Source organism: Anguilla rostrata, unplaced genomic scaffold (assembly GCF_018555375.3).
Source record: "Anguilla rostrata isolate EN2019 unplaced genomic scaffold, ASM1855537v3 scaf0069, whole genome shotgun sequence".
NCBI classification, from domain to species: domain Eukaryota; kingdom Metazoa; phylum Chordata; class Actinopteri; order Anguilliformes; family Anguillidae; genus Anguilla; species Anguilla rostrata.
The window spans coordinates 5,490-17,325 of record NW_026985644.1 but is presented as its reverse complement, the minus strand read 5'-3'; the positions used below and the strand labels follow the sequence as shown (position 1 = coordinate 17,325).

The 11,836-nt window shown below is 42.2% G+C and overlaps 1 gene segment (V, D, J or C); it reads left to right on the top strand.

Annotated features, from left to right (window-relative positions):
- The first annotated feature begins 8,397 nt into the window (after positions 1-8,397).
- Positions 8,398-10,997, top strand: LOC135246223 (Ig kappa-b4 chain C region-like). The segment is given in 3 exon segments: positions 8,398-8,464; positions 9,089-9,166; positions 10,405-10,997. Coding segments are annotated over 3 exon segments (468 nt in total).
- Positions 10,998-11,836: the final 839 nt, after the last annotated feature.

The following is an 11,836-nucleotide window of genomic DNA, read 5'->3' as shown; positions in this document are numbered from 1 at the left end:
GGAGGGTGTTGCTCTGTTGACAGAAATAATCCCTGCATTTTCAGCCGGGCTCCATGATTTTCAGTTGAACTGAGTCCCAATCACTCCCACGGGAAACATCAAATCCCTCTGGCGGTTGTGGAAACGAAAAATCAGGGTTTAGGGGGCCCCCCCAAATTTTTCTGCAGGTACCATTCACATGGCCGTACCCATCTGACTGATTGTCAGCTGATAGAACAGTGTCTCCCTGAAAACGACCGAGCTGCTGGGGACGAGTAAAGGACTAAATTTGCCATTGTCCTGAAATAAAAAAAAGTGAAAATCATGTAAATTCACTTTAAAATCAAAGCAGAAAACAATTGGTTGGGAAATGTGGGTGACATACTTAGGATTTAAACCGATTGTCTGGCAGTCGGGGGTTGCCAGTTAAAACCCCCCCGCCCTGCGGTGTCGAAGTGCCCTTTCCCAGCAAGACCCCCAAACTTCAAAACTGCTCTGGCAAATGAGAGGCATCATTGAAAAACCCTTTTGGGTAAAAGCACTATATAAATGCATTTCCCTTTTCCAAAGTGCTTTTATCTGACATTTCTGGGCAAGCAACAAAAATGTTTTTTATAAAAATTTTAAAGTTTTGAAAAGGGAAACAAGAAAATGTGAACTACAACCAAAATTCCAAATTAAAATGGATCCATCTTTCTTACCCTGTACAAGGAATCCCAGCATCACCAGCAGTAGAAAGTTTGACAACATCATAATGCCGCCTGTGTCAGTGTCTGTGAAAGGACTGGACAGTCACTGATCAGCACTGGGGGTCTTAAAGTGTGTGGAGCAGTGAGGCAGGACAGGTATGCAAAGCCCCTTCCTCTATACAAATCCTGTCACACACAGTTAGAGGAGCTCTGATGTGTGAACAGCAGTGGGTCTGTAGAGGGTTGGGACACGTGCTGTTTTTACCCTGTTAAACATTTAAATGTCAATATTACTATTTTTGGCATTGTAATTTCTGATTTTACAAGCATAACTGGTGAAGACAGGCAGGCTGAATCTGGCTTATCATTGTGTAAAATATGAGTTGAATAAATTCACGTGGCATGTTATGATTGTAGTTTCTTCATGGCAGTTTGGAAAGTCAAAGACATCAATCACGCGCAGGAAATTATTCAGTTACAGTCCATCCATTTAGAATCGATGAAAAGTGAAATACTGTATATTTTGAACATTCACTGATTTCACTCATTCTCAGTTTTTAAATTGCATGATAAATAATGCAACTAGCAATGCGCATTTCATGTTCATTCTTCATCTTTGAGCTAAATCATTAACATTCATTTTTACAGCATTAACTCAAAGAGTTTACAAAGGGAGTGATGCAGTTATCACAGTCTGTATGGTGTGTGAAAGGCCCCTTATGTGTCCTGTAGTCACCCAGGCAGATCACTCTCATCTCCCGCTCAACAAGGAGAGGTACTCCATCATGACTGCTTTACTGGTATTCATGATTTTAATCCTGTGTGAATCAGATATGTCTGCTGGTTTTATATACCTGCTGTTTAAAAATGTTATGCACACAATGCAACTTTTTCTCACTGAACTCAAACGTGTTCTGGTAATACTAATCCAGTACTGAATCCATGCCTGAAATATGATGGATGCTTGTGCAACTGCTCGATATATGTCAACTTAAAAAAATCTCTAATCTTATATCATGAGAATTTGTTATAGAATTATGTGCATGCTGTTTTGTCTGAAGTAAAATTCTCAAATGGTGATGAATAATAATAATATTTGATACAATAAAGCTTGGATAACACCGTAGGAAAAATGCTTCGTATTCACTTGATTGTGCGATTCTATTACACCATGACAATTTTTCACAGATTATTACTGAAATGATAATAATGCAAATGATAGAAATGATATCTCAGATAACAGTAAAATCGGATTCTGTGATTCAGCCCAGCACAGCTGCAATGAAACCAGGATTCCACCAGTATAGAAGCACCATTAATAATAAATTATCATGTATGTATTGAATACATAGTCATAATACCGTTTCTGGAAGCAATTCATTTGAAATCCCACTCATTCCACCTCTGGGAGAATGTACACATCCTCTGCATTAGTCTGAATTCCAGAGCAATATGGAGATGATTGCTGCTTGTGAGCTGATGTACTGTGTGATGCCTGTGATGTTGTGGTACAGAAGTGTGTGTGGTTCAGCAGCAGCTCTGCTATGGGCTCAGTGTGTGTGACACAGAGCAGCTCCTCTTCAGCACAGAGTGGTGTGCATTCTGAGCTGTGGCTCGTTGTTGCTCCCTACAGCCCAGTTGGCAGTACTGCTGTCCCAGACCAGTGCCTCCCCCCTCAGCACCTGCAGTAGGTCCCAGCTGCAGCAGTGCAGTCTCTGTGCAGTCTGACTGAGGGAGGTTTTTGTACGGCTCTCTATCACTGTGTGTATGGCCTGGTATAGCCCTTCTGGCAGTAATAATCTCCAGCATCTTCAGACTGGACTCCAGTGATTTTCAGAGTGAACTGAGTCCCAGATCCACTCCCACTGAAACGATCAGGAATCCCAGACTGGCGAGTTGTGGAATAATAAACCAGAAGTTTAGGAGCCTGACCAGGTTTCTGCAGGTACCAGTGGATATTGTTGCTCACACTCTGACTGGCTGTACAGCTGATAGAGACAGTCTCTCCCAGCTGAACAGACCGAGTTGCAGGATCCTGAGTTAATACAATATCAGCCATTGATTCTGAAAAAACAAAGCATGAAAATTGTTGTCAACATAATGTTATAGTATCAAACGCTGTGCAAAATTCTGATCAGACTTATTATCCTATTATTGTAACCGTTTGCTTGAAAACACTAGTTTTGTGAATTTAAAACAAAGAAAATGTGAACTATAACCAAAATCACAAATTAAAATGGATCTCTCTTTCTCACCTTGTACAAGGAGTCCCAGCATCACCAGCAGTAGAAAGTGTGACATCATCATAACGCTGCCTGTGTCAGTGTCTGTGAAAGGACTGGGCAGTCACTGATCAGTGCTGGGGGTCTTAAAGTGTGTGGAGCAGTGAGGCAGGACGGTTATGCAAAGCCCCTTCCTCTAAACAAATCCTGTCACACACAGTTAGAGGAGCTCTGATGTGTGAACAGCAGTGGATCTATAGAGGGCTGGGACACGTGCTGTTTTTACCCTGTTAAACATTTAAATGTCAATCTTACTATTCATTGGCATTGTAATTTCTGATTTTACAAGCATAACTGGTGAAAACAGGCAGGCTGAATCTGGCTTATCATTGTGTAAAATATGAGTTGAATAAATTCACATGGCATGTTATGATTGTAGTTTCTTCATGGCAGTTTGGAAAGTCAAAGGCATCAGTCACGCGCAGGAAATTATTCAGTTACAGTCCATCCATTTAGAATCAATGAAAAGTGAAATACTGTATATTTTGAACATTCACTGATTTCACTCATTCTCAGTTTTTAAATTGCATGATAAATAATGCAACCATCAATGCGCATTTCATGTTCATTCTTCATCTTTGAGCTAAATCATTATCATTAATTTTTACAGCATTAACTCAAAGAGTTTATAAAGGGAGTGATGCAGTTATCACAGTCTGTATGGTGAGTGAAAGGCCCGTTATGTGTCCTGTAGTCACACAGGCCGATCACTCTCATCTCCCGCTCAACAAGGAGAGGTACTCCATCATGACTGCTTTACTGGTATTCATGATTTTAATCCTGTGTGAATCAGATATGTCTGCTGGCTTTACATACCCGCTGTTTAAAAATGTTATGCACACATGCAACTTTTCTCACTGAACTCAAACGTTTCTGGTAATACTATCCAGTACTGAATCCATGCCTGAAATATGATGGATGCTTGTGCAACTGCTCGATATATGTCAACTTAAAAAAATCTCTAATCTTATATCATGAGAATTTGTTATAGAATTATGTGCATGCTGTTTTGTCTGAAGTAAAATTCTCAAATGGTATTTGTATTTGATACAATAAAGCTTGGATAACACCGTAGGAAAAATGCTTCGTATTCACTTGATTGTGCGATTCTATTGCAGCATGACAATTTTTCACAGATTATTACTGAAATGATAATAATGCAAATGATAGAAATGATATCTCAGATAACAGTAAAATCGGATTCTGTGATTCAGCCCAGCACAGCTGCAATGAAACCAGGATTCCACCAGTATAGAAGCACCATTAATAATAAATTATCATGTATGTATTGAATACATAGTCATAATACCGTTTCTGGAAGCAATTCATTTGAAATCCCACTCATTCCACCTCTGGGAGAATGTACACATCCTCTGCATTAGTCTGAATTCCAGAGCAATATGGAGATGATTGCTGCTTGTGAGCTGATGTACTGTGTGATGCCTGTGATGTTGTAGTACAGAAGTGTGTGTGGTTCAGCAGCAGCTCTGCTATGGGCTCAGTGTGTGTGACACAGAGCAGCTCCTCTTCAGCACAGAGTGGTGTGCATTCTGAGCTGTGGCTCGTTGTTGCTCCCTACAGCCCAGTTGGCAGTACTGCTGTCCCAGACCAGTGCCTCCCCCCTCAGCACCTGCAGTAGGTCCCAGCTGCAGCAGTGCAGTCTCTGTGCAGTCTGACTGAGGGAGGTTTTTGTACGGCTCTCTATCACTGTGTGTATGGCCTGGTATAGCCCTTCTGGCAGTAATAATCTCCAGCATCTTCAGACTGGACTCCAGTGATTTTCAGAGTGAACTGAGTCCCAGATCCACTCCCACTGAAACGATCAGGAATCCCAGACTGGCGAGTTGTGGAATAATAAACCAGAAGTTTAGGAGCCTGACCAGGTTTCTGCAGGTACCAGTGGATATTGTTGCTCACACTCTGACTGGCTGTACAGCTGATAGAGACAGTCTCTCCCAGCTGAACAGACCGAGTTGCAGGATCCTGAGTTAATACAATATCAGCCATTGATTCTGAAAAAACAAAGCATGAAAATTGTTGTCAACATAATGCTATAGTATCAAACGCTGTGCAAAATTCTGATCAGACTTATTATCCTATTATTGTAACCGTTTGCTTGAAAACACTAGTTTTGTGAATTTAAAACAAAGAAAATGTGAACTATAACCAAAATCACAAATTAAAATGGATCTCTCTTTCTCACCTTGTACAAGGAGTCCCAGCATCACCAGCAGTAGAAAGTGTGACATCATCATAACGCTGCCTGTGTCAGTGTCTGTGAAAGGACTGGGCAGTCACTGATCAGTGCTGGGGGTCTTAAAGTGTGTGGAGCAGTGAGGCAGGACGGTTATGCAAAGCCCCTTCCTCTATACAAATCCTGTCACACACAGTTAGAGGAGCTCTGATGTGTGAACAGCAGTGGGTCTACAGAGGGCTAGGACACGTGCTGTTTTTACCTTGTTAAACATTTAAATGTCAATATTACTATTTATGGCTTTGATAATTCTCATTATATAAGCATAACTTGTGAAGACAGTCAGGTTTAATATGGCTTATCATTGTATGAAATATGTGTTGAATGAATTCATGTTGCATGTTATGATTGTAGTTTCTTCATGGCAGTTTGGAAAGTCATAGACATCTGTCAGGCACAGGGAATAATTAAGGTGCAGTATATCTATCTAAAATTTATGAAAAGTGAAATACAAGATTACAATGAATATTCCCTGATTTCACTCAGAAGACCATCTTTCTTTGAGTTTAATGGAGTTGCATTTTAGAATACTAGTAATGAAGATGCTTGTGTTCAGATATTGGGGAAAACTGACTTAACCTTACAAAAATGTATTTCATGTTTCAAACAAGGATTTATCCTCATATAGGTGCTAAACTGTAATTCCTCCATCAGTCCTGAAGAGCTCAGATAATCCTGCTCTTCCCCGTGTGCAGCCAGCAGCCGCTAATTCTCATTTAGCTCTCAGCCAGCTGAGCAGCGCAGCCACTGAATCTGGGAGCTCACACTGCGCAGCTGGCACAGGCAGACTGCAGGCACACAGTCACCCAGAGGAATCGCTTTTCCTCAGAGAGAAAGGGACGACTGAGCTGAAGGAGTCCCTCCCTCCCTCCTGTGGTGACCTCACAGATAATGATATGATGCCTTCTGCACAGCGGCTCATCGGATTGGTCAGCGGTGCTGTCAGACTGTAGCTTGTGCTCCTTTATTACTGGGTTGGAGGATCGGATCAGAAGCAGCAGTGGAGCTCTCTGATTGGTCAGGGTGTGTAGCAGCAGCCTGTGTAAGGTGTGCTGGGAGAGCTCTGGACTGAGCGACTCCACTGTGCTGGACTGCCTGCAGTTCACTGCTGCTGGGCTCTGTGCCATCCTGTGTTAAACTCATTAACAATAAATTCATTTAGAAATGTGATATTTTATGTGAGAGCACTGCTTCAGAACAACACATGTATGTTGGCCAAGGGAATGATTATAAAGCAAAATCATTGGAAAGTCTTCGACATTGTATTCCTAATTAAAAGTTTGGATACACTGAAAATAATATATATGACAATTATTTAGATTTCAGAGTATAAATATTTTTATAAAAATCCAGTACAGCTCAGCGGTCCAAATCAATGCCTCCCCCCTCAGCACCTGCAGTAGGTCCCAGCTGCAGCAGTGCAGTCTCTGTGCAGTCTGAATGAGGGAGGTTTTTGTATGGCTCTCTAACACTGTGTGAGCGGAGTGCTATAGTCCTGCTGACAGTAATAATCTCCTGCATCTTCAGCCTGGACTCCTGTGATTTTCAGTGTGAACTGAGTATCATATCCACTCCCACTGAAACGATCAGGAATCCCAGTGTGGCGCCTTGACGCATCATGAATCAGAAGTTTAGGAGCCTGACCAGGTTTCTTCAGATACCACTGGAGATCATAGTACACATGCTCACTGGCTGTACAGGTGATAAAGACAGTGTCTCCAGGCTGAAAAGACCAAGCTGCTGGATCCTGAGTCAAAACTATATCTGCCATTGATTCTGAAATACAAAAAAAAATGGAATGGATGTCATTGCGCATTAATATTGTAAAAACACAATGCAATATTTTGCTCATAATCAGTCTATAGTGGCACTGTTATGACAGCAGCTGTGTTTTGAAAAGTATGCAATGAAAATATAAAACGTAACCAAATTCTCAAGGTAAAATGGATCCATCTTTCTTACCCTGTACAAGGAGTCCCAGCATCACCAGCAGTTGATAGACTGACATCATCGTAATCCTGCCTGTGTCAGTGTCTGTGAAAGGACTAGACAGTTACTGATCAGTTCTGGGGGTCTTAAAGTGTGTGGAGCAGTGAGGCAGGACAGGTATGCAAAGCCCCTTCCTCTATACAAATCCTGTCACACACAGTTAGTGGAGCTCTGATGTGTGAACAGTAGTGGGTCTATAGAGGGCTGGGACACCTGCTCTATTCACTGCTGTCTTTACCTACTCTGATCTCTCTCTCTCTCTCTCTCTCTCTCTCTCTCTCTCTCTCTCTCTCTCTCTCTCTCTCTCTCTCTCTCTCTCTCTCTCACCTGATTCCCAGTGTGTGCAGGACCATGGACAGCAGCCGCTGGCCAGAGTGGCCAGATAAAAGGGTCACTGCCCAGAGGCTGGGGATCTCCCTCTGGTACTGCTTCACTAGCGCTGTGTGATCGTCCCCACAGATGCTGATCAAAGCCTGGAAGCCTATGGCTCTCTGAACTCATGAACCTGGTGTTCTGTTCTCACCCGCAAACTCTTCACTACATCTGAAGACATTTGGAAACCACCTCACAGATTTAAAAAATGGAAGAAGAAAAAAAAAAAAAAAAACAGGAATAATTGAAGTCCAAATTGTCTAGTTCAGTGAAGTGCAGTTTTGAGGGTCCAGGTGATACATCTGGAGATCCAGGCTATGTTGAGGCTTGGCTTGGGGAGGAGTGAATCTGCAGCGGTCCATGACTATGGAGTGAGGGACAGGGATCCAGCAATCACTTGAACTCAGGGCGAGGAAACAAAGCTGAATTGATCTGTGAACTCAGGGCAAGTGAGGGCAAGGATCCCCAGGGGAAAATAAACAAAGAAAATGAAGTTAGCCACTATATATATTTTCAACACACAAGGAGTCAAGGAATACACAGAGGATGTATTGATTACTTTAACAGACTGTGATCCTTCAGTGACCCAGGATTGAAACTTACACTTTCATATCAGTGTTATTATCCCTGGGGTAGAAACGGCACTGATCAAGACGAAACTATAAATTCAGTTAAAGTGGCCATCGTATCAAGAATGCTTTCTGTTCAAGTTGTGTTCAAAATAAGGTCTGAGTAAGACTAAGAAAAATACAAATTAAAAAAGGTTGAATGATTACCTGTATGGCTCTCCATGGAATTGAATTCCTCCGGGATTCGAAAACAGCAGGAAACTATGACGCTTTCCAAAGAGGAGGTGAAGAGCGCTCCTCTGCTCATCTCGCGCTACTACACCTGTCACCGTCACATCATTTATCATTTCCTACGAATCGAACAGCATTTGTCATAGGAAGTGTTTTGAAACATATTTAATATTGATGACTCAGACACCATAACGACTTGCGTTGATAAGCTTAACAAACATCATCTTAATTGTCGTTCTAAGATTCTCCAGCAGGGGACCTCCTAGCGCTACACATGTCTGACGGGTCAGCAGTGTGCACAACAGGCAGGTTTTTGTACAGCCGGTTAATCAGACTGAATCACTGTGGTGGACTTTCGGTGGCGGGACCAAATTGGAAGTCGGCAGTAAGTGGCTATACAAACAAGGCTTTTCAACATTTTCCGCAAAAATATTAGAAGATTCGATCTGTTTCGATACATTCATTTTACATTAAGTTTCTGCGGGTTGTTTGCATTTTACGTTCCACATTCTATTTTCTGCCGGCTGAATCAGTCACTGAAGTTGAACTAGAAGTAAAATAAAAGATATGCATGTGAAAAGTTCAAAAGAGCACGATACATTTGCGTCGGATACATACAAATAGAAGTACACGGAACAATTTTTTTACAAGCGAATCGTTGATACATTTGAAAAGCTGCGTGAAGTCGTAAAAACCAACGGACGGCTGTGTCTCTTGAGTGAGAGGTTTTTGTACGGCGGGTGAATGAGTCTGTATCACTGTGGTACACTTTCGGTGGCGGCACAAAACTGTCAGTTGGACGTAAGTAATTCTCTTCCACATCCCTCACTGTCGATGTTTTTGCCTTCTTTTTTTAATATTCTGTCATTTTCCGACGTTCGATGTCGTGAATCAAAATTGTAATTATGGAGATGCGTGAATTAAAAACAGAAATGTTATAGTTAGATTGTCAAATGATTTAAAATGCGTTTTTATTCTAGCCCATTTTACTTCAGACAGTCTTTATCGTAGTGATGTTTAGATGGCCGTAATGCAGTAACTTTGCTATTTTGCGCTCGAGGTGAACTAAATTAAATTGCATTGGCTCACTTGCCGTCGGCAGGATCACGGCGGCTCTGCAGGAGAATGTCATTTTTGGCTCAATCTGCAAAACGACAATCTCTTTCTCAGAAATGTGGAATAAAATAGTGTTGTCCACCTAACACTAAATATAAACACAGTTAAATTATTTAATCTGAGTTAATTATTTTTCACACTTTAAAATGAAGTTGGATCATAGCCTGCGCACACTTTGTCGTTTGTGTTGGTTGAAATCCGATCGTTTTATTCATTCAGATTTTAATTTTAATTTTAAAGATTTTAATTTTAATTTACGATCGCATCATTATATTAAAATTTTTGTTACATTACAGATATATGTTCTGTAGTCCGGTGTCATAACATTCTCTAGTCTACTGTATATTGGTTTGATTTAAAAAAAAAAAAAATTAAAAAGCAAGGAATTTCCAATGCAAGAACATATTTACCAAATGGGTAATTCTTTTGAAAACTTAATGTAAAAGTTTCATGAAAACAGTTTCTTGCTGTTGGAGTGCGCGTTCAGTTCATACACGTGAAGGAACACAACGGGAACCTCGTAACATGTGGTGCATTCTGTAGCTTGTCAGCGTAAATATCATTATGTATCCATTCTTTTGCAAGAAGTTCTGCGTATTTTTTGGGTCTATCGTACTGAAATGATCGACAGTTGAAGCTGCAAATGTGGAGTAAATTGAAAGTAACTGCACTAGAAGCAGTTCTGGATGTGGTGAAGATTTTTATCATAGTTAAGTACTACCGTCACACAATATGATAATAATGGAATGCATGCAGACAGAACCTTTAATAATGTCAATGTGCTTTATATTGTAGACACTCCAAATTAGTTACAAGTGATAACTTCTGTAGGACATTCACGTCTCATCGCAAGGACAGAATGATTGACACATGGAGGGGGCGTGTCCACTGTCTGACCTCACTGTCTCTGCTGTGTCTCCCAGGTGACACAGTCCCCGCCCTCACAGTCCTGCCCCCCTCCCGGGAGGAGCTGAGTCAGCAGGGAAAGGCCACACTGGTGTGCCTGGCCAACCGGGGCTTCCCCTCGGACTGGGCCCTGCGCTGGAAGGTGGACGGTGCCGACGTCAGCTCGGGCGTGGCCGGGAGCGCGGGGGTCCTGGGGCAGGACGGCCTGTACAGCTGGAGCAGCTCCCTGACCCTCAGCGCGGACGCCTGGAAGAAGGCGGAGTCGCTGACCTGCGAGGCCACGCAGGGGTCCCAGTCCACCCCCTCTCAGACGCTGAGGAGGGACCAGTGTTCTGAGTAGGCCTGGGGGGGGCAGCTCACACCCTCTGATCTCACTGTTTTTACCCTGTTCTGCTCTCAGCCCCTCTGCCCCTTACTGTTGACACACTGAACTCAGTCTGTGTGTGAATCCCCTCCACCAGCCTGAGCTTTTACTGCTAATGTCTCACATGTGCTCTGCTTGTGCTGCTCAACAAACATGCACACACACGCCTCCTTACTTGTGTTTGTGTGATTTTGGCGATAGCTGTTAGATCAAACTCGTTGACATAATAAAGATAATTTGAACAGATTTGACTGCCTGTGATTATTATAAAATAGAGTTTGGTGCTCCTGGTGATCCACTTGTTTTTGCTCAAAATCTCCTGATTCCACCAAGTCGCCCTTTTGCATGAAATCAGAATTATCCTCAGACCACTGAACATATTTTTACAACACACCCAATAATTCAAATGAATGGCAATGAAAATATGTATTAAAAATGTAACTGACAATGAAACACAATATTTAAGTCAGTAGTTTAATCGCAAATAGATATTTATTCCTGAATCTGAACAGCGTATTTGATATAAATTTAGGAAGAATCACCTAGAATGTAACTGAGTTTTCTTTTCACGGACAATATAATTATAATTAATTACAAGAAGTACTATAAACAAATGAAATTATAAAAAGACCATATCAATAAAAAACGTAATTAAGCAAGGACTGTGGGTCCACTACATACTTAAAGTCCTTCATTTGATATTATACACAGAATGTGATACTCTATTTTATTGGGATGTTTCTTATTGAATAAATGCAGGTGTTTATGGTGGGCTCCATAGTGCTGAGAGGCTGTGTGTGAAGTGAGCGATGCGGAATCAGTCAGGGAGGGGCAGGCCCAGCTCTGGAGCCCTGCTGAGAGGAGCAGTGATGTGTGAGCGCGCTCAGAGCAGTCCTGTGCGGCAGGAAGTGCGCTCGACTCACACTGAGCCCCTGGGGACGGCCCAGACACCTGGGCACAGCGGCGCCCTGTTCCCAGTTTGGGTCAGTCCCGCTGAGGGACCAGCAGAACCAGCCTGCCCCGCCCTGCGTATGCAAACATGAGTTTCACTCCCCCTCCTACCCCACGTATGCAAATCTGAGTTT